General features: G+C 45.6%; 1 protein-coding gene across 1 annotated transcript in view; it reads right to left on the bottom strand.

The window, feature by feature from the left end:
• GUCY2F (guanylate cyclase 2F, retinal) overlaps window positions 1-25,621 on the bottom strand; it is a 149,699-nt gene that overhangs the window by 102,761 nt on the left and 21,317 nt on the right. The window contains exon 4 of the mRNA XM_088482930.1: window positions 9,460-9,544. Coding sequence (XP_088339056.1) covers window positions 9,460-9,544 — 85 coding nt within the window. The remainder of the gene's footprint in view (window positions 1-9,459; window positions 9,545-25,621) is intronic.

The raw sequence follows: 25,621 nt of genomic DNA, 5'->3' as shown, positions 1-25,621 counted from the left end.
GAATGAAGCCTTGTTGAGAGCAGAATGTACTTTTCGTTTACATTGTAAGATACTGCACCAGGCATTACTGAGGAAAATGAATTTGCTCTAGGATGAATTATATGCATTGTTATAAGCAAACTCTGCCAGCGGTAAATGCTCCACCCAGTCATTTTTGAGCTTAGAAATTTAACATCTCAGACATTGTTATAATGACACATTTACTTGTTCTGTCTGACAGTTTCGACTATGGGTAGTATACAGATGACAAACTCTAATTCCTAGTGCTGAACAAAACGATTTTCAAAACTGGGAGATGAACTGGGTACCCCTGTCAGACATGATGTCCATCGGCAAGCAATGCAACTTAACTATATGCTTGATAAACAATGAAGCCAGTGCTTTGGCAGAATGAAACTTTGTCAGTGGGACAAAATTAACTATGTTGCTGAAGCGTTCCACCACCACCCAAATGGTATCACAACCAGAGGATCTGGGCAATTCAAAAATAAAATCCATTGAAATTTGCGACCATGGTTTGGTGGCAACAGCCAAAGGCATAAGATGTCCAGCAGGAAGTATTCAAGGACTTTTATTCTTGGCGCAAACTTCACACACTTGAACAAATTCTTTGACATATGAGTAATGGTGGACCACCAGACTGAATGGGACAACAACTCCAACGTCCTTGAATTACCAGGATGTTCGGACACCTTATTGGCATGGAATGCTGACAAAATGACACCCCTCAAACATTCAGGAATATAAAAACATCCTTCCGGAGTTTCTGCTGGAGCTTGTGCTTGCATAGCTTGAAGTTCAGTGGAAAGATCTTAGGTCAAGCCAGCATGTCTCATGTTCACAAATGAAGCTGTGTGACTAGATGTCTGCTTTGACATTTTTAGACCCAGGTCTACAGATGATGACAAAATTGAATCGAGTAAACAATAGAGCCCAATGTGCCTGTCTGGAGTTTAATCTCTTAGCTGATTCAATGTATAGCAGATTCTTGTGGTGAGTGTTGACCATAATGGTATGTTTAGCCCCTCTAGCTAATGTCTCCAATCATCAAGAGCCCATTTGACAGCCAACAGCTCTCGATTGCCTACATCATAATTTGTCTCTGCAGAAGAAGATTTTTCGGGACAGAAATGCACACGGATGTAATTTATTATCCACAGGATCCTTTTGGGAGAGAATGGCTCCTACACCGACTTCTGAGGCATCTACCTCAACCACGAAAAGGTAATTCTGAATTTGGATCGTGAAGAACCGGGACAGAGACAAAGGCTTGTTTTAAGGTTTCAAAGGCATGTATAGCTTGCGGGGATCACTTGGCAGTCTCAGCTCCCATTTTCATCAAAGCGGTGATTGGAGCAGCCAGTACAGAAAAAGAACGAATAAACCTCCTATAGTAATTCGCAAAGCCTAGAAAGCTTTCAATGGCTTTCAGATTCGTGGGCTCTACCCAGTTAATAATGGATTGAAGTTTACTCGGATCCATAGAAAATCCATTTGGGGTGATAACATAATCCAGGAAAGTGACTTCTTTCACTTCGAATTTGCATTTTTTAACTTTGGCATACAGCTGGTGTTCATGAAGTTTCACCAGGACTTGCTTGACATGACTTCTTATGTTGCTCCAAATTCTGAGTAAATTAGAATATCATCCAGATAAACTACCAGGAATACTCCCAGAAATTCACATAAAAAATCATTGATTAATTCCCGAAAAACTGCAGGTGCATTAGAAACGCAGAAGGTTATGACCAAGTACTCATAATGTCCGGATTGAGTACTAAATGCCGTTTCCCACTCATCGCCTTCCTTAATGCGGATGAGATTGTAAGCACCTCACATATCCATTTTAGAGAAGATGGTGGCTTCTCTGAGTTGGTTGAATAACACATAGATCAAAGGGAGTGGATAAGTGTTCTTGACAGTGATCTTGATTAAGCCCCTAAAATCAATGCAGGGTCTTAGACTGCCATCCTTTTTTCCTACAAAGAAAAACCTGCACCTACTGAGGATTTAGACGGTCTAATGAACCCCTTGCTCAGAATCTCCTTTATGTACTCATCCATAGCTTTGGTCTCTGGATTGGACAATGCATACAGTCTTCCTTTTGGTAGATGAGTACCTGGCATCAATTCAATAGCACAATCATAATCCGTGTGAGCAGGAAAAATATCTGCTTTGTTTTATGAGAACACATCTGGGAATTCTTGGTATTGAGGAGGCTGGCCTTTAAACATTTGTTGCGCAACTCGTACCGGCAAGGACAGGCAGTTGGCAGAACACTTAGGGCCGTATTCAATTAGCGGCGGAAAAAAAACCTGCGATATTTTCGCCAAAAACTGGAGATAAGTTTTCTCCATCCCAGACCAGGCGACGAAAAATGCAAAATCCCTATTTTTGGCTATAAATGTGGGGATTCCTTTCAGAACCCTTTGGAACCCCCCCTGATAATAAATTATCCCCCAAAAATTTCGGAAGTTGCGCACTTTGGCGAAAAACGACCGCGCAATTTTAGGGAAAAACAAAAACGTTGAAAATGATACAAAGCTATTTTTTTCCAGGAAATTACTGTTCCATGTAAATTGAGGGTACATTAAAATGGGTGCAAGTATATTTTTGTGTCGTAAATACGCATTTTTAAAAACCGTTAAAAAAAACACCTGCTGTGACCGCGTGCGATGTTTAAAATACTTCACAAATCCATTCCGCCTGCGAAAAATCAGACCCAATACATTAAAACCATTTTCAATGTTTTAGTTTTTTTTACCAAAAATTGCCAAAGTGCGCAACTTACAAATTTTTTTTGTATAATTTATTATTAGGGGGGGTGTCAAAAGGGTTCTGAAAGAAATCCCCACATTTTTAGCCAAAAATAGGGATTTTGCTTTTTTTTTCGCCTGGTCTGGGATGGAGAAAACTTATCTCCAGTTTTGGGCAAAAATATCACCACTGGACGATCTCTCCTGACACCCGGTTAATGACTGGATCCTTCAGCCAAGGTTGAAGGATCCTTCACCCAAGATTGTCCCAAATGAGAGGAACCATAGGACAATATACCAAGTTTTCAGTGTGCAGAGAGCCAAACTTGATCTTTCTGTTCAGGAGAGGATTACCATCGAGACCACAAATGGTAATTGCAGGAGTTAATTCCAGACTTGGTATTTGTAGAGACTGCGCAAGCTCAATGTCCAGAAAATTTTTCTGCCGCTCCGTTATTCACAAAAGCAGAGATATCCACTGCACGTTGCTTGAATGATAACTGATCAGGTACTAACACAAAATTTTTAGGAGAGACTAGACGTACGCCCAAATAAATCTCCATTTAATTTAAGCTTTGTCATGTCCCTTGCAGCCACAATAGAGACATAGGCCTAACGTCCGTCTCCTGTGTTTTTCTGCTGCTGGAAGTCTGAACACTCCAAGTTGCATAGACTCTGCTGCTTCCTCCATTGTTACTGGAGAGGCAGTCTGGGGAAAAACCGAAGGCCATTCTTTTCCCATCCTACGTTCCTTGATCCGCCGATCAATTTTAATGTAAAGCTGCATAAGCTTGTCCAATGTCTCAGGAGTTGGATATTGCACCAAACAGTCTTTAATTTGTTCAGATAACCCCAGACGGAACTGGCTACAGAGAGCCAGATCGTTCCATCCGCAGTCAGTGGACCAGCGTCTAAATTCTGCACAATAAGGGGTATATTTACTAAAGTGAGAGTGTTTAGAAATGATGATGTTGTCCATAGCAACCAATCAGATTCTACTTATCATTTAACTAACACCTTCTAGAAGATAATAGCTAGAATATGATTGGTTGCTATGGGCAACATCTCCACTTCTAAAAACTCTCACTTTAGTAAATATACCCTGAAGTCTCTGCAGTGTTATGATCCTGCGTCAGGCTGCACAGGTGTGCCTCTGCTAATGCAGCCCTGTCTGGATCATCATACAGCAGACTCAAAGCAGCAACGAAAGCATCCACAGACTGCAAGGCAACATGATCCTGACTCCATCCCAGGGGCATATCTACCCCTTGGCCAGGATGGCATTTGCCATGGGCGCCAGCCGAGGGGGGGGGGGTGCCGCGGCGGTGCTTTCCAGAGCCAAGGGGTAGATACACCTCTGATTGTACTTGAAGTGCTCCCTGCTCTCGGCTGTTGAATCTTTACCAGTGGCGGCGTCCGCGGAGTGTAATTACAGTAGCGTCGGCAGCCATCTTCAGCTGTCTGTCATCGAGCTGGCACCCTGCTGCTCCTCCCCTTACATGACATACAGCCAGACTTCGCCCCCGGTTCTCTATGATGGCTCCGCCCCCAGACCTCTGTGGAGGCTGCAGCCAGGAACAGCCAGGCCCCCCTGCTGGCATCATGATGTCACTTTAAAGCTCGAGCAGGATAAAAGAAGGTAAGTGTGGAGGGGATGGGGAAAGGGGACCTATTCATGTAATAGGGCATGCCAATTAATTTATTAGTGTAGTGGGGGTTACCCATATAATGTAATAGGGGAGATGACTGAGCTATTCATTTTATTATTATTTTGTGAGTTAGTATTTTAATGAAATTGGATGGAGGGCTTGGCGATTTATTAGTGTGCTGAGGGTTAATGATTTACTTAATGGGGGTGGGGGCTGGGCTATTTATTGGTGTGGTGGGGTAAATGATTTAACACTGGGTGAGAACTATTGATTTAATGATGAGGTATATTTAATATAATAGTGGTATCTTCACAATGTCTATTAATTTAAGGTGGGGAGGAGGGTAATTTGTTCAGTATTAATGCTAATTATGGGTTTTATGGGATGGAATTCTTATTTACTTATTGGGGATTGGGTACATGGGATCACCAGTGATTATGTTGATCCCAGAATTGGAGATGTGAAATCACTGAGCAGCATGATCGCTCGCAACTGCTGGGACTCCGAGCTGACTGTCCTGACAATGCGTCTGTGCTGTGTGGATATTACCTTGGGGATGCAGCCCCCCTCAGTAACAGCCGCCACCCCAGTGAGCCAGCTGCCGTCTGTGACGGCACTGGCTGCACTGTGGCTGGAGATGGCTTCCCATTGGAAGCGCCACCTGCCAGTCACGCACAAGACTGCTAGTTCGGGCTGCAATTAGCAGAGAGTGGCTTCCAGTGGAAGCCGCTGCTCTGCCTTTCGGGCAGCCCTACACAGCTTCTCTGGGCTGCAGTGAATGCAGTTCCCAGAAGCCGGTGTTATGCATATGCACGGTGCTAACGCCACTCATGTGCATGCATTTGTCCAAGCGCCTGCCAGATCCATTACACAGGCGCTGGGACCCACCCAGCCCGACCAGCAGCAGCGACAGCCCCCCTCTTAGGCAAGAGGGTAGGAGCCTTTGCTGGCTGCATGTAAATTCCAGTATCCCCACACAACTGCAGACCAGAAAACTCTCTTCGACCCTGTCTCTAGAATGTGTGTTAATTTCAATAGCAATGTGAAGGTATTATTTTTCCTTGTTGGCTATATGACACTTTATACATTATGTTGTGTTGTGTACCAATAATGTAATATAACTGTGATGGGAGGGGGGGGGGGGGCACTAGTCCCTTATTTTGCCAGGGGCGCTCAGACCCCTAGATACACCTCTGCTCTATCCAAATGCCCTGGTTTGTGGATCTCTTTGTAGCAAGGAAATAATCACTCCTCCTCATTGAGTCACAGACCCAGAAGTAGCGAGGATTGAAGCGAAAATAGTTTGCAACTTTCTTTAAGTTCAAGAAAAGTTCACGTTCACCAGAAAAAGGATCAGGTAAATGCATCTTTGGTTTAGTTAAGGTCACCTGGAATGGTGGAGCCAACCTAAAATTATCCTCCTATGTTTTAACACGCACAGACAGATCCTGCACCACCAGGGATAAAACTTGGATATGATTAGCTAACACCTAAACCAGATTTTGTGAGGCAGGATCCATAATAAATCTACTCCAGTGGGTAGGCAGGAGATAATGTACATATATTGCTGGATGGAATGGCAAAACACACAAAACCAATGGCTTGCAGAGTGAATTTGCAGCACAATGAATGTTCCAGGTATACTTGCAACAGGTACATGTAATGCAAGGCAGAGCCAGGACAGAAACCAGGAATACAAACAGTAGAAAGCGGAACAGGGATCGGATGTCACGACTTCCACAGGAAACTATCTCCGGCAAGGCAGGAATGGGCCTGCTGCCCTATAACAGAAGTCAGAGCAAATCCCATGTGAGCAAACTAGACCCACCTCCCTCACTGTGTATGGAGCCATCAGTACATGGCATGACTGCACACACTCCCTTTTATTGTCCCATTACATGAGCAGTTCACTTTAGAGCTAAACATTACATTCAACTGCTCCACTCACCATGGTCCTTGAAGCCCAGCGTTCAGCAAGCCATCTCTGTCGGTTACATAATCCCGTGATCAGGGGCTGGCTGGCAACTTTTAGCCTGGGGGGCAAATGCATACAGGTGGCCCAGGCAGAGGAGTAGCGTGTAGCCAGGGTGCCCGGAGCACATGCATGCTTAGGCGCCCCTCCCCTCAAGTGTTCCAGGGAGGAGGCAGGTCCATATGGAATTAATGTGAAGTAAAAATAAAGATATGGGGCAGCCCCCTGTAGTGGTGCCCATATGCAGTGCCCCCTGTGCCCCATGAGAGGACCCCCTTATACAGGCCACCAGTAGTGATCCTCCTATGCAGTGCCTCTTATACAGTGCCCCCAGTAGTGGTCCCCCCTGTGCAGTGCCCCTTGTGCCCCCAGTAGTAAGCTTCTTATATAGTATCCCCAGTAGTGGTCCCCCCTGTGCAGTGCCCCTTGTGCCCCCAGTAGTAAGCCCCTTATATAGTGCCCCCAGTAGTGGTACCCCCTATGCACTGCTCCCAGTAGTAGTCCCCCCCTTGTAGTGCCCCCAGTAGTAGTCCCCCCCTTGTAGTGCCCCCAGTAGTAGTTCCCCCTTTGTAATGCCCCCAGTAGTAGCCCCCCTTGTTGTGCCCCCAGTAGTAATCCCCCTTGTAGAGCCTCCAGTAGTGCTCTCCCCCTTGTAGTGCCCCCAGTAGTAGTCTCCCCCCTTGTAGTTCCCCCAGTAGCAGCCCCCCTTGTAGTGCCCCCAGTAGTGTCCTCCCCCTTGTAGTGCCCGCAGTAGTAGTCCCCCCCTTGTAATGCCTCCAGTAGTAATCCCCCCCTTGTAATGCCCCCAGTAGTAGCCCCCCTTTGTAATGCCACCAGTAGTAGCCCCCCCTTGTTGTGCCCACAGTAGTAATCCCCCCTTGTAATGCCCCCAGTAGTAGCCCCTCCATGTTGTGCCCCCAGTAGTAATCCCCCTTGTAGTGTCCCCAGTAGTGCTCTCCCCCTTGTAGTGCCCCCAGTAGTGTTCTCCCCCTTGTAGTGTCCCCAGTAGTAGTCCCCCCCTTGTAGTGCCCCTAGTAGTGCCCCCCCCCTCCCACAGTACACACACATGTAATAAATATTTCCAAAAACCACTTACCTGAATCCCCACTCCCGCCGCCGCCATCCGCTCCTCAGTCTGTCCTCCTGGGCCGGGACGCTTTGCATTATGGGAGAGACATCATATGACGTCATGACGTCTCTCCCATTACCCACTGCAGGAGCGGGAAGATGGAGCGGCTCCTGCAGCGGGCGCAGCAGCAGTCAGTGAGAGTCTGACACTCTCATTGGCTGCCACTCAAAACAAACACATAGCTGCCGGAGCCGGTGGCTGTGTGTTTGTAACTGTGTAGCGCTGACCAAACTCCGTCCGGTCAGCGCTACACGCCCGGTGCAGCTGTGTCACACAGACACAGACTGCCCACAGCCCGCATGGCGCTGCGGCCCGGGGGGCACATGGCACCCTGCCCCCCAGCCCAGCCCGCCACTGCCCGTGATGCTTCTCCTGATACCCAGCTACTTCTGACATCTGCTGAGCACCCAGCCAAGCACCGAGTAGGCAATGCACCCAATCACTTGACCTGATCCATTAACCTCAGTGCAGACAAGAGTAATCGCAAGGGGCCTGCAGCACTCCAGTGATCCTGACAGCAAACTGCTTCTTAGGCAGATATCTACATGTGTATAAGACTCATACACAGGTTGGATCATTGGAGAGCTGCGTGCCACCCTGTGGTCCTCCCAGTACAGTAGTTACAGCTGTACCCCCCTGATGGCGACCCTAATTATTGCTATGAGCAGCTGAGTGCTGCATGTTCACAGAAGCTTCCCAGCTGGGAGCAATCAGTCTGGTAATAACCTCACTGTGGCTGTCTTTGCCTGTTAACCCTCTCAGCTCTGGCCGGAACCTGCAGCAGATATGAGCTGACATGACGGCTCATAGCAACATGATGACATTCTAAACCAGTGGTTCCCAAACTTTTTTTAATAATGGCGCCCTAGAGTATCAGCATTGTTTTCACGGCACCCCTAAGCCAAAAGTTTGTTATTAAGAAATTCAGAAAAAAATGTAGTAAAGTAGTAAAGTTATCCTTAGGTTCCTACCTGTCATCCTTAGGCTCAGTTATGTGGTGGTGGACAGGTTTGCGCTTCTGTTTGTCCACATATTTACATTACATTGACCATAAATAATTTGATTTGGTGCTGGACCACCACCCTGAGGCACCCCTGCAAGTGCCCCAGGGTGCCACGGCGCACAGTTTGGGAATCACTGTTCTAAACCTATCGACATTACATACCTGGAACAAACACTACTTGCCACTATTTCATTCTAATGTTTCCCAAAATCTTTTTTGTATATACAGTATGTGAATTTTTGTGTCTTTTGCTAAAATAAAGTACAACAAACACATCAGTCTTGCACTTTCCATTATTTTGATTTACACAGGTAAGACTACACACTTTAGGCACTACAAACTTTTTCTAGGTTTCCACTTTCTAGTCTGTATTAAGTAATATTTGATATGTACTACAGACACAACAACAATACATGGATTCGTACATATGGAGAAAATGGCCTGTGATCCAGACATGTATGTGCTGATATAGTTAGACCAGGGGTTCCCAACCACGGTCCTCAAGGCACACTAACAGTCTAGGTTTTAAGGATAGCCATAGTTGAGTACAGGTGACTTAATTAGTACCTTAGTTTTTTTTATTTAACCATCTGTGCTTAAGCATGGATATCACTAACACCAGGACTGTTAGTGTGCCTTGAGGACCGAGGTTGGGAATCACTGAGTTAGACCAATCATATACTAAGAGGTATATTTACTAAAGGTCGATTTTAATAGATTTTGATCAATTTAAAATTGATCAAAATCGATCAACATCGATGTTGTGTTTCAGGCGCTAAATCACACATTTACTAACAATTTTTATTTGTTTTCTTTAAGTATTAGTAAATGTGTGATTTAGCCATAGAAACACAATATAGATGTTGACCAATTTTTAACAATTGTAAATCGGTCAAAATGAATTAAAATCGACCTTTAATAAATATACCCTTAAGTGTATAATAAATTACCTTATAACATAAGCAAGTCCATTTATGGAGATGATGGCAACAAATATGCATAAAAACACCATTAGAGCAAAGACAGGATCAATACCTGTAAGATAAAAAGAAGTCAGGTTAAGAATAAATGCCTTTATTTTATCATTACTTTCCAATACAGTAATATGTATATTAAAAAGTGTTAGAGAACATTTTTGAAATCATGCAGTGAACATTGGGTCTGATTCAGAGATGGACGGAATTGCACAGCAACACACAAGCGGCTGTGCAATTCTGTCCATTTAAAATACAAATGCAGAAGGAGGTGTCACACACCACCTTTCTTCATCTGCGTGATCCCTGAGCTGTGTGCGAGCTAGCAGCCTGGGATTACCATCGGACAACATCTAAACAATCGCATTCCACTGGCCGAGGCCTGGCAGCTTGCGAGGCCAGGAAGTCTGCATGCACCTACGCAGACCCTGGCCTCGTCCCTCCTGGAAAATGGGGGCGACACGCCCCCGTTTCCAGGAACGCTGCCAGGGAACGCCCCCGCTCTGCCTCCCAAACGCCGCAGCCTGTGGGCACGCAGTCAGAGACCTGCACATGCGCAGTACACCTGCTGCGCATGCGCAGTCATCCAAACATTGGAGATGTACACGAACCAACGGGCTTGCGTACATCTCTGAATCAGGCCCATTATTCCTTGTATTTAAATTACATAAATTGGCCAATATAAATAGTTTAACATAGAGGCCATTTTATACAGTGTACATTCCCATGTAATAAACTTCTTAATCAGGGACCGGATCATAAGTGTGGACAGGGCAGGCTCGAGGCATGTTCGACCAGTGTGGTCAAGCAGGGCCGCCACCCCATAGAGGGCACATGCCTCCCAGCCTTTCCCGATTTCAGCAGGAAAGTCCCATTTTTTAGGGCACTTCTTCGCTATTCCACCTGAGGGACAAAGTGTCCTGCGGGCGGTCGGGAGGTTGGGTATCTCCCAACTGCTGGCCCCGGAGAAGAAGAATGTGCGCGGCATCCATTCAGTGCAGGGAGAGAGCTGGGGGCAGCCCAGCTACTGATGTAGTGCTGGGCTCGTCCCCAGCCTGACGTTAAATGGGAGTCGTGCCATATGGGCATGCCCCCAAATAGCGTAATTTAGGGGTCATGACCTATGGTAATTAGGCCACACACCCTTTTCAGTCGCGTGCAAGGTTTGTGGCCTGAGCCGGCCCTGAGTGTGGAGGACGCATGTAAGTGCAATTCAGGAAAGTGGTCTATACAACTGCAATTTGTCACAAGACACACTGACATGAGTATATCAGGAATAGTGGCATAAGTGGGGGGGGGTTGGGCAGGACCCGTGCCAGTACTCGGCAGCCAGGGCAGCATATCCTGAGGTTGCCATTATAGAAAAAACGTCCCTCAGCAATGTAACTTCCTGCTCTGTGAGCCCCGGCATCTACTCTCTGTGTCTGCACATTTCCTCCCCTTCAGTCATATTCACATTTCAAAATACAGTCATATTTGGGGATTGAACCTGTCACTTCATGCTTTGCAGTTAGACAGCTTAACAATGAGCCATCTGCTATTACAAGGGAAGACTGTGAATTTTAACTATATTAAGCTACTTCACATTCTTGTTAAACTAAAATACAGTCACATCTAGGATTCGAACTTAGGGCCTGATTCAGAGCCGCTCGTAGGCGGCCGCTCGTTCGTTCCGAGCGATGTTTGCACAACTGCGCATGCGTACGGATCGTAATACGCATGCGCGAATCAGTCAGTGCGGCCAAAAATCGTTTGTTCGCTAAATAGTGAATGCCTGCTATTTTGAGTGACAGGAGGAGGCGTATGTGGGTGGTAACAGGGGAAGGTGCTTGAAAACGGGGAGTGGAGATCAGAACGCAGGCGTGCTTAAAGTGTCAAAACGGGCGTTTTATGGGTGTGCATAATTAATACAGCAGCGTCATTGACCACGTCACTGGGTTATTTTATAGTCAGAACTGCTCGCATGATTGTGGTAGGAAAAACCAACCACAAGAATAGCGAGCAGTTCATACGCTGGTCGATGTACTCGATTAATCTAATAAATAGCGGACATGACGTAGGATGCGAGCGGCCAGGGGGCGTAGTTTTCCAAGAAACGACCGCAAGTTTTGTTCGCTCGTTCAGACCTAGAGGCGTGAACAGACCGCAAAGAGCGAACGGTTCATTTGAATAGCCACCCCTTTTTTCTGAACGAGCGAGCGCAAATAGCGTCCGGCTCTGAATCAGGCCCTTAGCACCTCATGCTCTGCAGTTAGTCACAGTACCAATGGAGTCACCTGCTACTACAATGAAAGCCTGTGAATTCTAAGTATATCAAGCTATGTCACATTCTCCATAATCTAAAATACAGTCATACCTGGGATTCAACCTGGAATGGAAAGGAATGTTCCCAGAGTGATGAGAAATGGTGGCGTCATGTTGTCATGTCCTCATTTTCCAGCGGCCATGCCCCTTGGGGTATGTGGCCACGCCCATTTGTGGCATGCACACCTTCTACGTGCGCACACAGTTGGTGGGGGGTGCATTTTTATTCTTGCCCTGGGCACCAAATACCCAGGAATAACATTATTAGTACACAGTCAGTCACAAAAGCTGAATACAACAGCTGTGCAGAAAGAGATGTGCTTTCCACTTGTCTTCTTTATGCACAGCTGTTTTATACAGCAAGTAACAGACTGAGTACTAGCCTTGGTATTACTATGCACAAATTGTGTCATCCTCTTTCATAAGTGGCCTGTTTCTGACCAAAATGGCCACCATTCTGTGACTGGTGGTACATTCTCAAGACACCCATGACCCTGTCGTACATATAAATCCTATCACTGTTGGTATTCCTAATACATTCGTGCTGGGGTGTCTGGTGCACACTACTATGCAGTGATCAGGGATGTCTTAAAAGAGGAGGGGGCCCGTGTGCACTTCCCGTGCAGGGCCACCTCCTCTTGGCCTGGTGGCCGGCAGCTGACTGACATGGCTGGCCAGCCACCGGAGCATTAGTAGACTCCAGGCACTAGAGTGTGCCCGGAGTCTACTGTGCATATGCATAACGCCCGCAGCGGCCATTATCTGGCGTTCTGTGCATGCACAGTAAACTCTGGGCACTATGTTCTGCTAAGAACCTCTGGGCATGGAGTTCTGAGCAACGCTGACACCTGCTGCAAGACCACGGACAGGTAAGTTTAAAATAATATGGGTGCAGGGTGTGCGGTGCAGGGCTCCCCTGGACTCGAGGGCCCATGTGCCCCACACACACTGCACCCATTATAGATACGCCACTGGCAGTGATAAATATTACTACGGGATCGCAGCTGAGAAGCCATTTGTATCCACCTCTGACCGAGCAAAGTAGATTAGCTCATGATTAAAGAAATCCACAAAACATGACCCAAGGACTAGAGTTGAGAAGCACTGGTCTATATAACTCATTACAATAATAATCATGCAATTAGATTTGGCTTCTTTTCTTGTGACCACAATTTTGCATGGTGCAACAAGGCAAAAGTATAGTATCCATACAAAGTACTTCTGCATATCTCTGAAGTTCTAGTGTGGGCTCAGCCCATACTTGCCAACTCTCCCTGATTTGAAATGTAGAAGAAAAGAGAGTGGTTGTATATATTAGGCGCACAAGAGCCACATTAAGTAAAACTTCACTTTTAATTGAATATGTGTAAAATTGTTGTCCTATTTCAACTGGGTAGGATAAAGTCAACAGTGCAATATTAAGGTTAGAAAAAACAAAGATATATATATATATATATAAATTGTGCTCGAAGGATAAAGATAATGTATAAAACAAGTGCCTGTCTACTGTGTCTTATTCATTGGTTGGTTTATCAATATATAGCTATTTGCTGGATACAATTTTCCTTCTTATTACAATCTGCTCACCTGATCTAGAGTCAAGCTGTGGATATACGTGGAGAATCTTTATTAATGGTATGTAATGGAGATAAGACCTATCATCAGGCTATTTCTCCCCTATTGTTTGATTATATTTTCATACATCCTGTTTAGTTATACCACATCTGTTGAGATATTCAGTTTTACATTGGCCTTAGCTGTAGAAAAAAACTGATGAATACAATGTGATCCCCCAAATGTTATGTGTATTCAGCTTTATAACCCTTTCACAACAGAGCTTAAACCCGGGTTATTGCAGGGTTAACCCAGGTAGCTCCTAGGTGTAAAAGGGGAGTGGGTTGGATTTCCGGGTGGAGTGACCCGGCAATCCAACCCAGGTAATACCTCTTTTCCACCAAAAACCCAGGTCCGACCTGGGTTTTTGGACATGGTTCCAACCCTGGTCAGACCCAGGTCAGACTCATTTACACTGCACCTTTGATCTGGGTTACTCCCAGGTCAGCCCTGTTCACACTGAACTCAGGTCTGCCCTGCTAAACCTGTGAGGTCATAAAAAGTGGGAGGTGACTGCTCCACAACCACCAATCCGCTCATTTTAGGCATGATCCAGGTCAGATAACCCGGGTTTCACCGTTTACACTGCACCATTACCTGGGTCCATCCTGGGTCCAACCCTGGTAGCTACCTGGGTTGGATTGCAGGGTCACTTGACCCAGGTTATTTTTCAGGGACCCTTTTACACTGAGCTGCGTCCCGGGTAGACCCAGCAAAAACCCAGGTTTTTGCTCTGGTGTAAAAGGGGTATAAGTTGCAGGGTTTTACACAGGAATATCCCATGAAACCCTGCAGTGTAAACGGCACGATCCGGGTCATGATGACCTGGATCGTGCCGCATGCCTGCCGATTGGCCGGCTTCAGTGGCTCTTGAAGATGACGTCACCTCCAACCATCCACTTCACCGCCGGAAAAACCGGGTCACTGCAGACCCGGCTCCAGTGTGAACGGCGCCGACTCGGGAATCTCCTGGATCGGCGCCGGATAAATTCTGGGTCTGATCCGGTTTGGAACGCTGTTCCAACCTCCGGGTCAGACCCGGAATTTAGGTATAAAAGCAGTATTAGTTGCCAAAATCAATTTAATGGATAATTGGTACAATGCAATCTCCAAATTTACAAATCCGGAGTGTAGTGACACAAATAATGAATGAGCAGTTTTATTGCCTTAGTTTTTGCACATCATTACACTGTGGTATAGGATTAGGGAGCTCCTTCATTGCATACAGAGGGTCGCTTAAACAGTATATCAGGAGATGGGTATATAAATACCCCTTAACAGTATGTCAGTAGTTGTAACAATTGGTTATAATTGAAACAATTGTATATTTGTTAAGATAAACTGTCTACCGTTTATTTCACTGGGTAAGGATTCATTCATCTGTGCTCAGATAGAATGAACTATGTCTGGGCCAGAAAGAAAATTTCTACGGGGTCATATATTAATCAATAACTATAAATCTATTCATTTGTGTGCAGATATTTGTTCTCAAAATTAACTATCCCTGATTGTCAGGAAAACTCCCTGAAATAGTAGTAATCTCCCTGACTCCCTGAAGAGCAATCTCCCTGATTGCACCTTACCCCCATTATATAGCTGTAATATATAAAAAAAAACAGATATATACAATCAAATGGGATCATAAGTATAATTTCCCTGCATTGGTTATAAGGCACAATGATCCCTATGGCTACATGCATTTTCTGAAAAGGATCAGTGTGTTTTCATCAACACGTAGATCTTACTAACTGCTTTTGGGCTCATTTATATTTGGATGTAAGTCAGTTCTATGACACGCCTCTCAGATGTAGCAGTACACGCCCACTTTACCGCCGCGCTCATACTGTAGGTGCTGCTTTCACAATCTCCCTGAAATGCTTTTCAAAAGTAGGCAAGTATGACTCAGCCCCATGTCCCTGCAGTGGATAATGGGCTGATTGTGGGTGGGGCAGCTGTGACAACAAAAGTAACACCAGGGACCTAGACCTGTCCTGTAACACGGACAGGAAGTGTCCAGGTACAGTAGATAATGCTTTTCTATGGTATCAGCTTCTCTGTAAGGGGCCTATTCATTATTTCTTTAATGGCTCTTTAACCGCGTGTAAATGCTAGTTCCCGCATATTTAAGTTACCAGGCCATTCATCATCAGCGGTCCGATAGGACCACCTGATATTCAGCAAACCTGATCTTCAGATGGCTTTTTGTTTTGGCCGAGCCCCGGGGATGTGAAGAGGGATCCCTGCACCGCTTCCTCACTGACTCCCGGCAGCTTTGCGCATGCGTGACCCCTGTAGCAGTGTTACCAATCACGGGGACAGCTGCTTTTCAGAGCAGCTGTCCCTGAACTGGAGCAATGATGAATTTCTCCGGTGTTAAGAATCCCACGCAGCGAGGTGTATACTTCATCACCGGGGGCCATAGAGCCCCCGATGGTGAATAGTCTTCTAAATTTCTAACGTCTCTCTTCTACTGTACGGGGTCTTTTAAGAAGCACAGACAAACCTGATTTATTAAATATATGACATGATTTATTAAATATATGAGAAGCACCTGCATGGAAAACTGGCACATCATTACTGTAAGTATTGGAACCCTGGGGGGAGCGAGTCCTGGATAGGCATGGGATAGGATGCAGGCTCTTGAGCTCGTCAGCCTAGTGATCCTGTTTATATACTGTATCCTGTGGCCCTTTGGAGGACATTCCCTACCCATTCCCGGGTGCTTTAACTTCCCCAGATATTTGGAAAGCAGTTGGTGCCCCCTGAAGCTGTGCGCTCCTGTTATATTTACAGTTAGCTCCGGATCCCAGCTTGTCTGCAGTAGGGATGGGCAGAACGAATCACTACACTGAGTTGAGCCACATGGTTCAACTCAGTGAAGTGTCTCGAGTCAGTGTCTCGAGACACGACTCTTTAGATAGTGCAGCCAGCGCTGTAGCCAGCAGGGGAGCCAGCGACTCAGAGTGAGTCGCTGACAGCTCCGCCCCCCCGCAGCCCATCACTACAGCTCAGGGTTCTCACTGACTCTCCTGAGTCAGTGCACTCCCCAAGCCCTGGCAGTAGCTGCGTGACTCAGAGTGAGTCACTGACAGCTCCGCTCCCTACACTGCTGATCTGACACAATGGAGAAGTATAATCAGGTCGGATCAGCAGTGTAGGGGGCGGAGCTGCCACTCACTCTAGCTACCACTGACAGAGAGGCTAGGGGAGGTGGGTGTCTCGACTCACCAAACAATGAGTGACTCGAATCATTCGCTCATCTGAATGATTCGAGTCAGTGTGTTGCGAACTCACTCACTAGTCATCTCTAGTCTGCAGTGCCAAGGCGCCATCTTATATTCGGCTACTTCACGGACCAGAGGATGCTTCTGGCCCCTGGAGTCCCTGTCGAGTGCTGATTGCAGCGGTGGTGTGCGGCCACTCTCTTTATTGGTTAAAAACAACACATTGTGTCAAATAATTCCTTTCAAGTAACAATTTTCAATTGTTGTTTTTAAGTGATATTAAAACAGATGTATAAAATATATTTCAATATATAAAAAGTGGTACAAAGAGGTATGAAGTGGTAAAAAGATAAATGACTTTGCTAAAATAAATGACATTGCTAAAATAAATACTTTTACTCTAAAAATACATTTAATTCAATATCTATATTAAGACCTTGTGGTTTTAGGGTTTTTAACAGAAAAATCCATTTGTTGTCATTTTTTTTTATTCTTTCACTATACTCCCCCCTCTCCAATTTGCTTTAACTCTTTGAATGCCAGGGAATTTTAATCCAATGGGGTTCTTATCATGCACTTCTAAAAATTGCTGGGAGATGCTATGTGTGGTAAAGCCTTTTTTAATATTATTTATATGCTCAGCAATACGAGTTTTTCTTTTTCTTTTAGTTTGACCTATATATTTTAATCCACATGGACATGTTAAAAGATAAATAGCACCTTCAGTGTTGCAAGTGATATGGTGAGAAATGCGGAATTCTTTCCCATTTGATGTAAATGTTGTAGTAGACGAGGTGGAATGGTCTTCTTTCTTTAGATTCTTGCACTCTTTACAGTCTAGACATCTATCGATATTTCTCCCCACAGGGATGTAGCTTGATGTTAATTTTTGCCTCAGGTTCTCTGCTTTTTTATAAATGATCTTTGTTTTTTTGGGGATTATAGTTTTCAGATCTTAATCCAATTCCAATAGGTACCAATGTCTGTGCAGCATCTCTTCAATACCTTTATTATTGCCATTATATTGTGTAAGGAATGCAAGTTCAAAGTTGTTCTTTGTTCCGTTTTTCTTTTTTTCTTTAATCAGTTCTTCTCTTTCCATTCTTTCATTTTTTGTACATTTTCTCTCAGTACTCTTTCTTTATATCCTTTTTCCAAAAACTGTTTTGTTAGTTCCTCACTCTGTTTCTTAAACATTGTCGCATCGGTACAATTCCGTTTCAATCTTCTATATTGTCCTCCAGGAATATTGTTGATATATTTTTGGTGGTGATTACTGTTTGCTGCTAATATTGTGTTACAGTCTACCTTCTTTCGGTGTGTGCGTGTTTTTATTCTTCCGTCTTCTATATATATTTCCAAATCCAGGTACACTACCATTGTCGTGCTTATATCGGTGGTGAACTCCAAGTTCATATTGTTGTTAATAATGTACTTGATAAATGCGTCTAGTTGCTCTTCTGGTCCATCCCATATAAACAGAAGATCGTCTATGTAACAGTGCCAGCATATTATAAATTGTTTGAATGGTAGGGAGACTACTTCATACAGGTCAATGGAACTGCAATGGGACTCGCTTCTCACCAAGTTATGCAAATTTGGTGGTCGTAAGATGGGAAAATGAGATAATTTGGAAAAATAACCCATTCAAAGAATTTATAATATGCTGGCACCATTACCTAGATGATCTTCTATTTATATTGGATGTTTGGAATAAAAAGCCTGCCTAATGGAACAGACGTCATCCTTGATAAAGTACACACTGTACGAAACGCGTTGGAGATGGAGCTGCAAGTTGCCCGACTAAATCTCCCCCGCTAAGAGCAAGACACCACTGACCCCCGTGTAAGGAGGCACAGAGCGCCTAAGCCCAAGGGACGGAGAAGACGTCGCGCACCATTCTGAAAACAAACACCGGAGGGACGGCATTTTTTAGGGTAGGAACAGGGACAGTTTCTTCTTAGAGGCATATGTTCACGCATTCACCAGGCCACCCACGGACATTCCACTCCATACCACCACTTGATCACCAAAAGGGCTATAAACAACAAGTGTGTATGAAGAAATCTATTTTAGTGCATTTTTTCATTTATAGATTTTCACTGTAACAATTTGATCGTGGTAGAAAACACATATTTATTGACATATTCAAGCGCTCTTTTAAAGTTTATAGAATAGGAGCTGTCCCAATATGGAATAGGATCAGACCTTATTACTCACCAAAGATGAGCCACATGCAAAAAGGAATGTCCAGTAATGAATGGATGTAATAAATTGGTACTGCTTTCCAACAGATCTATAACCTCAGCCTTTAATGATTTTGGGGAAAGGGACATGATGTTTTGTTTTTTTTAAGCGGTTGTTACTAAATACATGTTCAGGGGCCTTATACCATTAAAACATGAAGTGGATAGTGACTGTGGATGTTCCTTAAGACCACTAATGGCATTTTAGGGCTGCATACAACAGGGGTCATCTTTCTAAGTGGTCCTGCAAAGAGCAAAAATTATGATTGCTTTTCGACAAAGGACTAATAAGATTTCTTCAACATATATTCCATGGATTAGAATATTACATACTGAGCGATTTTATAATAATAATATGTGGTAGCACTTGCACATCCAATTGTCCATATAACAATTGCATTATACTGTATGTGCATTTATATATATTGGAGATTGCATATTTTTCACAGGTCTGTTAAGTTGTACACAGCAGAATACCATACTGAAATGACAAGTGTGCAGTTCTATTACAACACCAAAGTAAATGATTGACAGTTAAACTGCTGAACAATACATTATAACATTATCAGGTTACAAGCACTACAGCTCCTTAGTAAAATAATAAATATTCAATCAATCCACCTCTTGGGAAATCAATTCAAATTATAGTCTCTTTGATTTGCTCCGTCACTCATTCTAGAATGATTGCATGCTTGTGGTAAGAATTGGATAGTTATAGGTTCTACAGTATATTATCTGTGTTTTATCTTATTACAAATGCTGTACAGATCAGATGTTGTGATTAGAGATGAACAAAACCAGGAAATTGAACCAGTGATATCACCAGTGAGTGATATAAAATATAAGGACTCAAGTCACAAATGCTTTAATAACAGTTTAAACAAAAATATTGAAGAAAAACCTCAATTACAATTACAGCTTGAAGCAGGCTGCCTTGCACTGGGTTGGGTATGGGATGAGACGATCGGGATCCAGGCGGTCAGAATCCCGATGCCAGCATCCAGACAGGGTTAGGATACCGATACCTGTCAGTAAGTATCCTAACCCTACCCCTAACTAGAGATGAGAGGTTCGGATTCCTTGGAATCCGTAGCGCTCCGAACCTCTGGGATCCAAGGCGATCTGAGCTGCAGCTCAGATGTTCCTGTCTGCCTCGGATCCCTATCCGAGTCAAAACCATGAGATTCCGCTGTCAGATCTTGCAGTTTTGGCTCAGGCGCCAATTTCAAAAGGCCCATTGAAGTCAATGGGCTTAACGCTGATTGGCCCAGAAAGCTGTCTGTCATAGTTCTCAGCCAATCAGCACTTCCCCATAGACTTCAGTGGGACAGACAGACGCAAGATGGCGACCCCCTCCGCACCGAGGACACCGCCGCCCACACTGCCTCTACCGCCAGCACCCCTGCAGTGCCGACAGTGCCAGCATCCTAACACTGCCAACACTGCCGGCACTCCTGCACTGAAAACACTGCCGGCATTCCTGCATGGCGCACACTGCTGGCACTCCTGTGCTTAGAACACTATCGGAACTCCTTCACTGCCGACACCACCGGCATACCTGCACAGAGGACACAGCCGGCACTCCAGCACTGCCGACACTGCTGGCAACCCCGCACTGAGGACACTACCAGCACTCCTGCACTGCCAACAAAGCCACCACCCCCGCACAGAGGACACCGCCGCTACCCCCGCACTGCCATCACCGTCTGCACCCCAGCACTGAGAACACTGCCGGGACCCCCACAGTGCCAACACGGCCAGCACTTCAGTACTGAGAACACTGCTGGCACCACTGCACTGCCGACACCGCCAGTACCCCCTCACTGAGGAAAACCGTCAGCACCCCCGCACCGAGGACAATCCGGCACCCTCTGTCACGATAAGTGCACCACTGGTGTATCCAACCTGCACTGTATCTAACCCGCACTGAATTTAATCTGCACTGTAACCCACACTGCATCCGACCTTCACTGTAACCCGCACTGAATCCGACCTGTGCTGTATCCGACCCACACTGTATCCGACCCGCACTGTATCCAACCCACACTGTATGCCACTTCTCTGTTGCTTTGTTTAACCAGCCAGCCTTTGGCCTATGTTGGTGAACAATATTGTGAGTGGAAATGACTGGAAATTAATGTTATTGAGGTTAATAATACTTTAAGAACAAAAAAAGAACCAAATGATGTGATTGTAGCTTTTTTTTTGTAAACTTTTGGAAAAAATCCGAAACCAAAACCAGTCGCAGCGTTTTGGCAAAACCAAAACCGGACGACGAATTAGAACCAAAAAAAACATCTGAATAATTGGTGTGGCGCACGTCTCTAACCCTAACTCTCCCCGCTGTCTAAACCTAACCCTCCCTCTCCCCACAGTGCCTAACTCTAAACCCTCCCCTTAGTGTGACACCCCTGAAAGATTGCATGGGTTTACAGACACAGCAGGAGTTAACTCCCTGCAAGGGCACCGAGAGGGGGGGAGGCGGGTACAAATTACCCGGGCCCGTGCTTGCTGGAGGGGCCCGGTGGGGGCCCGGGTCCGGCACCACTCCCTTCCCCCCTTCTTACATCACAGCTGCCCAGCACACGCTGCCGTGTGCTGGGCTGCACTGGGAGACTGCTCGTGGCTGCTAAGAAGCAACCACTGCAGTCTCCTATGCCTGTGGCGGGAGCGATCAAGCTGATTGTGCCCTCCACTGGTTATGCGCCGGGATGAGGCAGCTCACTGTGCTCCCCTCGCCAGCACGCAGCGCCGCAAAACTTTTTTCTTAACCTAAGGTGGTGGGGCCACGCCTCCCGCGATTAGACCACGCCCCCTTTTTAACCGACCCCGTGCGGATCTTGACGGGCCTGACTCCCTGACAGCCTCTCACATGAATAGCACAGGACTGCAGTGTGCTTGGAGGAAGGAGGGGGACTTTAGGACTTTAGGTCCCAGAGCTAGGGATGGCCATCGACCATCGATGATTCATAATTACCTTTCATACTTATCTTTGGGCCCCAACGTGCTGATCAGCCTAGAGTATTGACATTATTCTCGTGCGCACTTGTCAAGGGTTGTGGGTTGTTTACCAGAGTTTTGCAACGTTAAATTATGGTTATGTATTCTGAAATAATAGTGAAATGGTAACTATGCAGTATTAATGGTAACTGTGAGATTACTTGAATTGTATTTTACACACCATATTTGCCGTCAATGTGATGATGTTTGTTTAATGACCAACTGTTTGTTGTGAATAGAAAAATTGCCAAGTGAATGTACTGTGAAGAACTCTGTTACATGATTTTTTTTTCACTACTCTTTGAGAATTAGGGGTATATTTACTAAAGTGAGAGTTTATAAAAGTGGAGGTGTTGCCCATAGCAACTTAACATTTAAGTAGTACCTTCTAGAAGATAATAGCTAGAATCTTATTGGTTGCTATGGGCGACATCTCTACTTCTAAAACTCTCACTTAAGTAAATTTACCCCTTTTTGTCTGTTTAGTAATAAAACCGTGCTCTACGGGAAGAAACTGTTTATCCGTACCTCTGTGTGATTCCCAGCCTCCTTGCCTCTCCGAATCCATCCAAAGAACCTTCTACGGGCATACGGCCTACAAGGTAAACTGTTTAGCATTCACCTATTGGGTGTGACATTAGTGCCTAACCCTAACCCCTCTACTTACCGTCGCCACAAAGCCCTTCCCTGGTGTTAACCTGTGCATCTGAGTGTGCAAGGACTGAGACGCCTCCTGTCAGCATCAGTAGACGCTGAAGTGCCACCTTGTGCATCTTTTAGGCACACATGTAGGGATAGGGGCTATGAAAGGAGCCCGTCCCTGCAATATGTTAGAAGTGAAGTGATCGCACTAGCAATCACTTCACTTATGTTTTGTGCCTCCACAGCGCTATTGCGCATGTGCAGTTTGCTGACCACGCCATTGCCAGGTAACTGTGGTCATGGTAATTTTGTGGAATGTAGCCCATAGGCTACAATGGCTAATACCATCTTCAGACGGCATTAGCTGCCAGGTCACAAGCTGCTTCACATCCCAGACCTTGGTAACTCTGACAGCTTTGCAGCCCCCTATAGAAACCTATGGAGACTGTGGCAATGATTCAGAGCCGGACGCTCTGACAGAGCGTTCGCTCTGAATCAGGGCCGTCCTTCTTAATTTTTAGAGCGGCCTCCTGGCCGCTCGTATAGCTGTGGGTGACCACCCACAGCTATAGCGAGCGGCCAGGAAGACGGTCGCGATGGTCAAGACCATCCCGACCATCGGGCTTGCGACGAGACCCTTGTGGTAGGGTCTCGTTGCCGCAAGCCCTGGAGTGCTTTCGGCTCTATCTATCACAAGTGATGTCAGTGGGGCCGGCCCCAGACGGTAGGCCTCCATCTGGGCAGCCACGCCCCCAGCACACCCACCAAAGGGGGCGTGCTGTCACTCACCATCGACAGCACGCCCCCTTTGGTACGAGACCCGGAGCGATGGCTTGCCCGTAGCTATCCAGGTCTCGCGCATACGCACGACGGAGCCGGCTCTGTCGTGCGCATGCGCACTGGACCAACATCGGCCCGCTTGCGAGCGCTCAGTGCTCACGAGCGGGTCTGAATCAGGCCCTGTGGCTGCTGTGGGAAATGGAGAGATCGCTCTTTTGCCAACATCTGCTGTGGTCCCTTCCTGTTACATTTGGGTGACATTTAATATTTGCTGATGCCCCCCAAAAAGGGTGTTTCTGGGTGATATATAGCAAATATTGAATGATAAATAAGCCCTAGTGCTTTGGGACCATAAAGCTACATTTTTATCTCATCTCTCCAACATTTTAGTTGGGTCACTCTGATGTTTTCTGGCAAACTATAGATGTGTTTTGATGTGGTTTACCTTCTAGTTACTCTACCTTAAAGGCCAGCTCTTGATATGGATAACTGGTGCATCTTCACTTCATTCTCAGCCTTTGAACTCCAGAAGTGACGTCGCCGCCGCCAAGGTGACAAAGTTCAAAGGGACACAACGCATTGGGAGGCCTCCCATCTCATTGTTGTCAGAGCGGCTTTCTTGGATACATAATTTGGCAGCGAAGTCACTTCTGGTTCGGATAGGAAATGGAGACCAGCTTCCGGATACAGCTACTTTGCAGGTAAGCTGTTATTGTTTTATCCTTTGATTTTACCCATGTAAGGCGTGTTTGTCACTTTTCTTTTATTTGTTCACAGGAAACTCATATGGTATAACCATTGACAAAAGTATAAAGGTGGATGTGATCTACTGAGAGAAAATCAGATAAGCTTTAATTTATATAATGTTTGTGCACTGTACCACGTTTGGAATTGATTAAAGGTGTACTACACCAAACTACATCCTACTACACCCTACTACACCATACTACACAATACTACATCCTACTATACCATACTACACCATACTCCACCCTACTACACCATATTACACTCTACTATGCCATACTACATCCTACTACACCATACTACACTGTACAACATACTACACCATACTACATCCTACTATACCATATTACACCATACTCCACTCTACTACACCATACTACATCCTACTATACCATGCTACATCCTACTACACTATACTACATCCTACTACACCATACTACATCCTACTATACTATACTACACCCTACTACACCCTACTACACCATACTACATCCTACTATACCATACTACATCCTACTATATCCTACTTCATCCTACTACACCATACTACACCCTACTACACCATGCTACATCCTACTATACCATACTACACCCTACTACATCCTACACCATACTACATCCCTACTACACCATACTACATCCTACTATACCATACTATACCATACTACATCCTACTACACCATACTCAGGGCCGCCATCAGGGGGGGACTGCCGGGACTGGACCCGGACACTGGTAGAACGGGAGGGGGCCCGCGACGGCTCCTACCCAGTTCTGCCTGCTCCTACCACCACTGCATAGCCTGCACAACCCCCTGGAGTGAAAAGGGGGTGGGGTGCTCCTACCGCCTGCCGGCCCGCACTACTCGATGAGTAATAGGCCTGCTCCTTGAGCACAATGGGGCGGAGCCAATGTGGCTAGCCCCACCCCCGTACATCTGCTAATCACGCCATTATGGAGAGGGCGGGGCCTAATGATATATAAGGTCCGGCTAGACCCTTGCAAATACACTGTAACATGGAGATTAGGGGTAAAAACCTGATTCATTGCCTGTCCACATGCCAGCTCCGGCTCCTGTGGTACAGGTATAGCTGAAATGGACATAACAGTGTTAAAATTACAGACTAACATAATACAGATAAAATTAAAAGTCAATGAGCGTAGATAGTCCAAATGTATTCCAACGCATTTGGTCCCGTATTGGGACTTTTTCAAGGTCAGGTGACGCTGTAATATCCATTGCAAGGGTCTAGTCGGACCTTATATATAACTCTTACACCCACACACAGCAACCTTACAAGGCAAGGACGTCTGGTGGACCAGCAGGCAAGCGGCAGGACCCGGGCAAGTTTGCACAGCTTACCAATTATACTGCACACTAGTGCCCACCAGCACCTGATGCTTCGTTTTTTTTTCTCTATGTGTGTGAAAATTGAGGTGGAGTGGCAACAAGGACATGCAGATACCAGTGGAGAAGGGAGAGAGGACTTTAATTTGGATTATACCAACAGTGACTCTGTTACATATAACTTGTTATGGGACTCTAAATAAGACCAGGGCCGGCGCTACAACTAGGCAAACTT

This window comes from Taudactylus pleione, unplaced genomic scaffold (genome assembly GCF_031769625.1).
Source record: "Taudactylus pleione unplaced genomic scaffold, aTauple2 ptg000296l, whole genome shotgun sequence".
NCBI classification, from domain to species: domain Eukaryota; kingdom Metazoa; phylum Chordata; class Amphibia; order Anura; family Myobatrachidae; genus Taudactylus; species Taudactylus pleione.
Note: the sequence above shows the minus strand (reverse complement) of the source record. Positions and strands in the feature narration are given on the sequence as shown.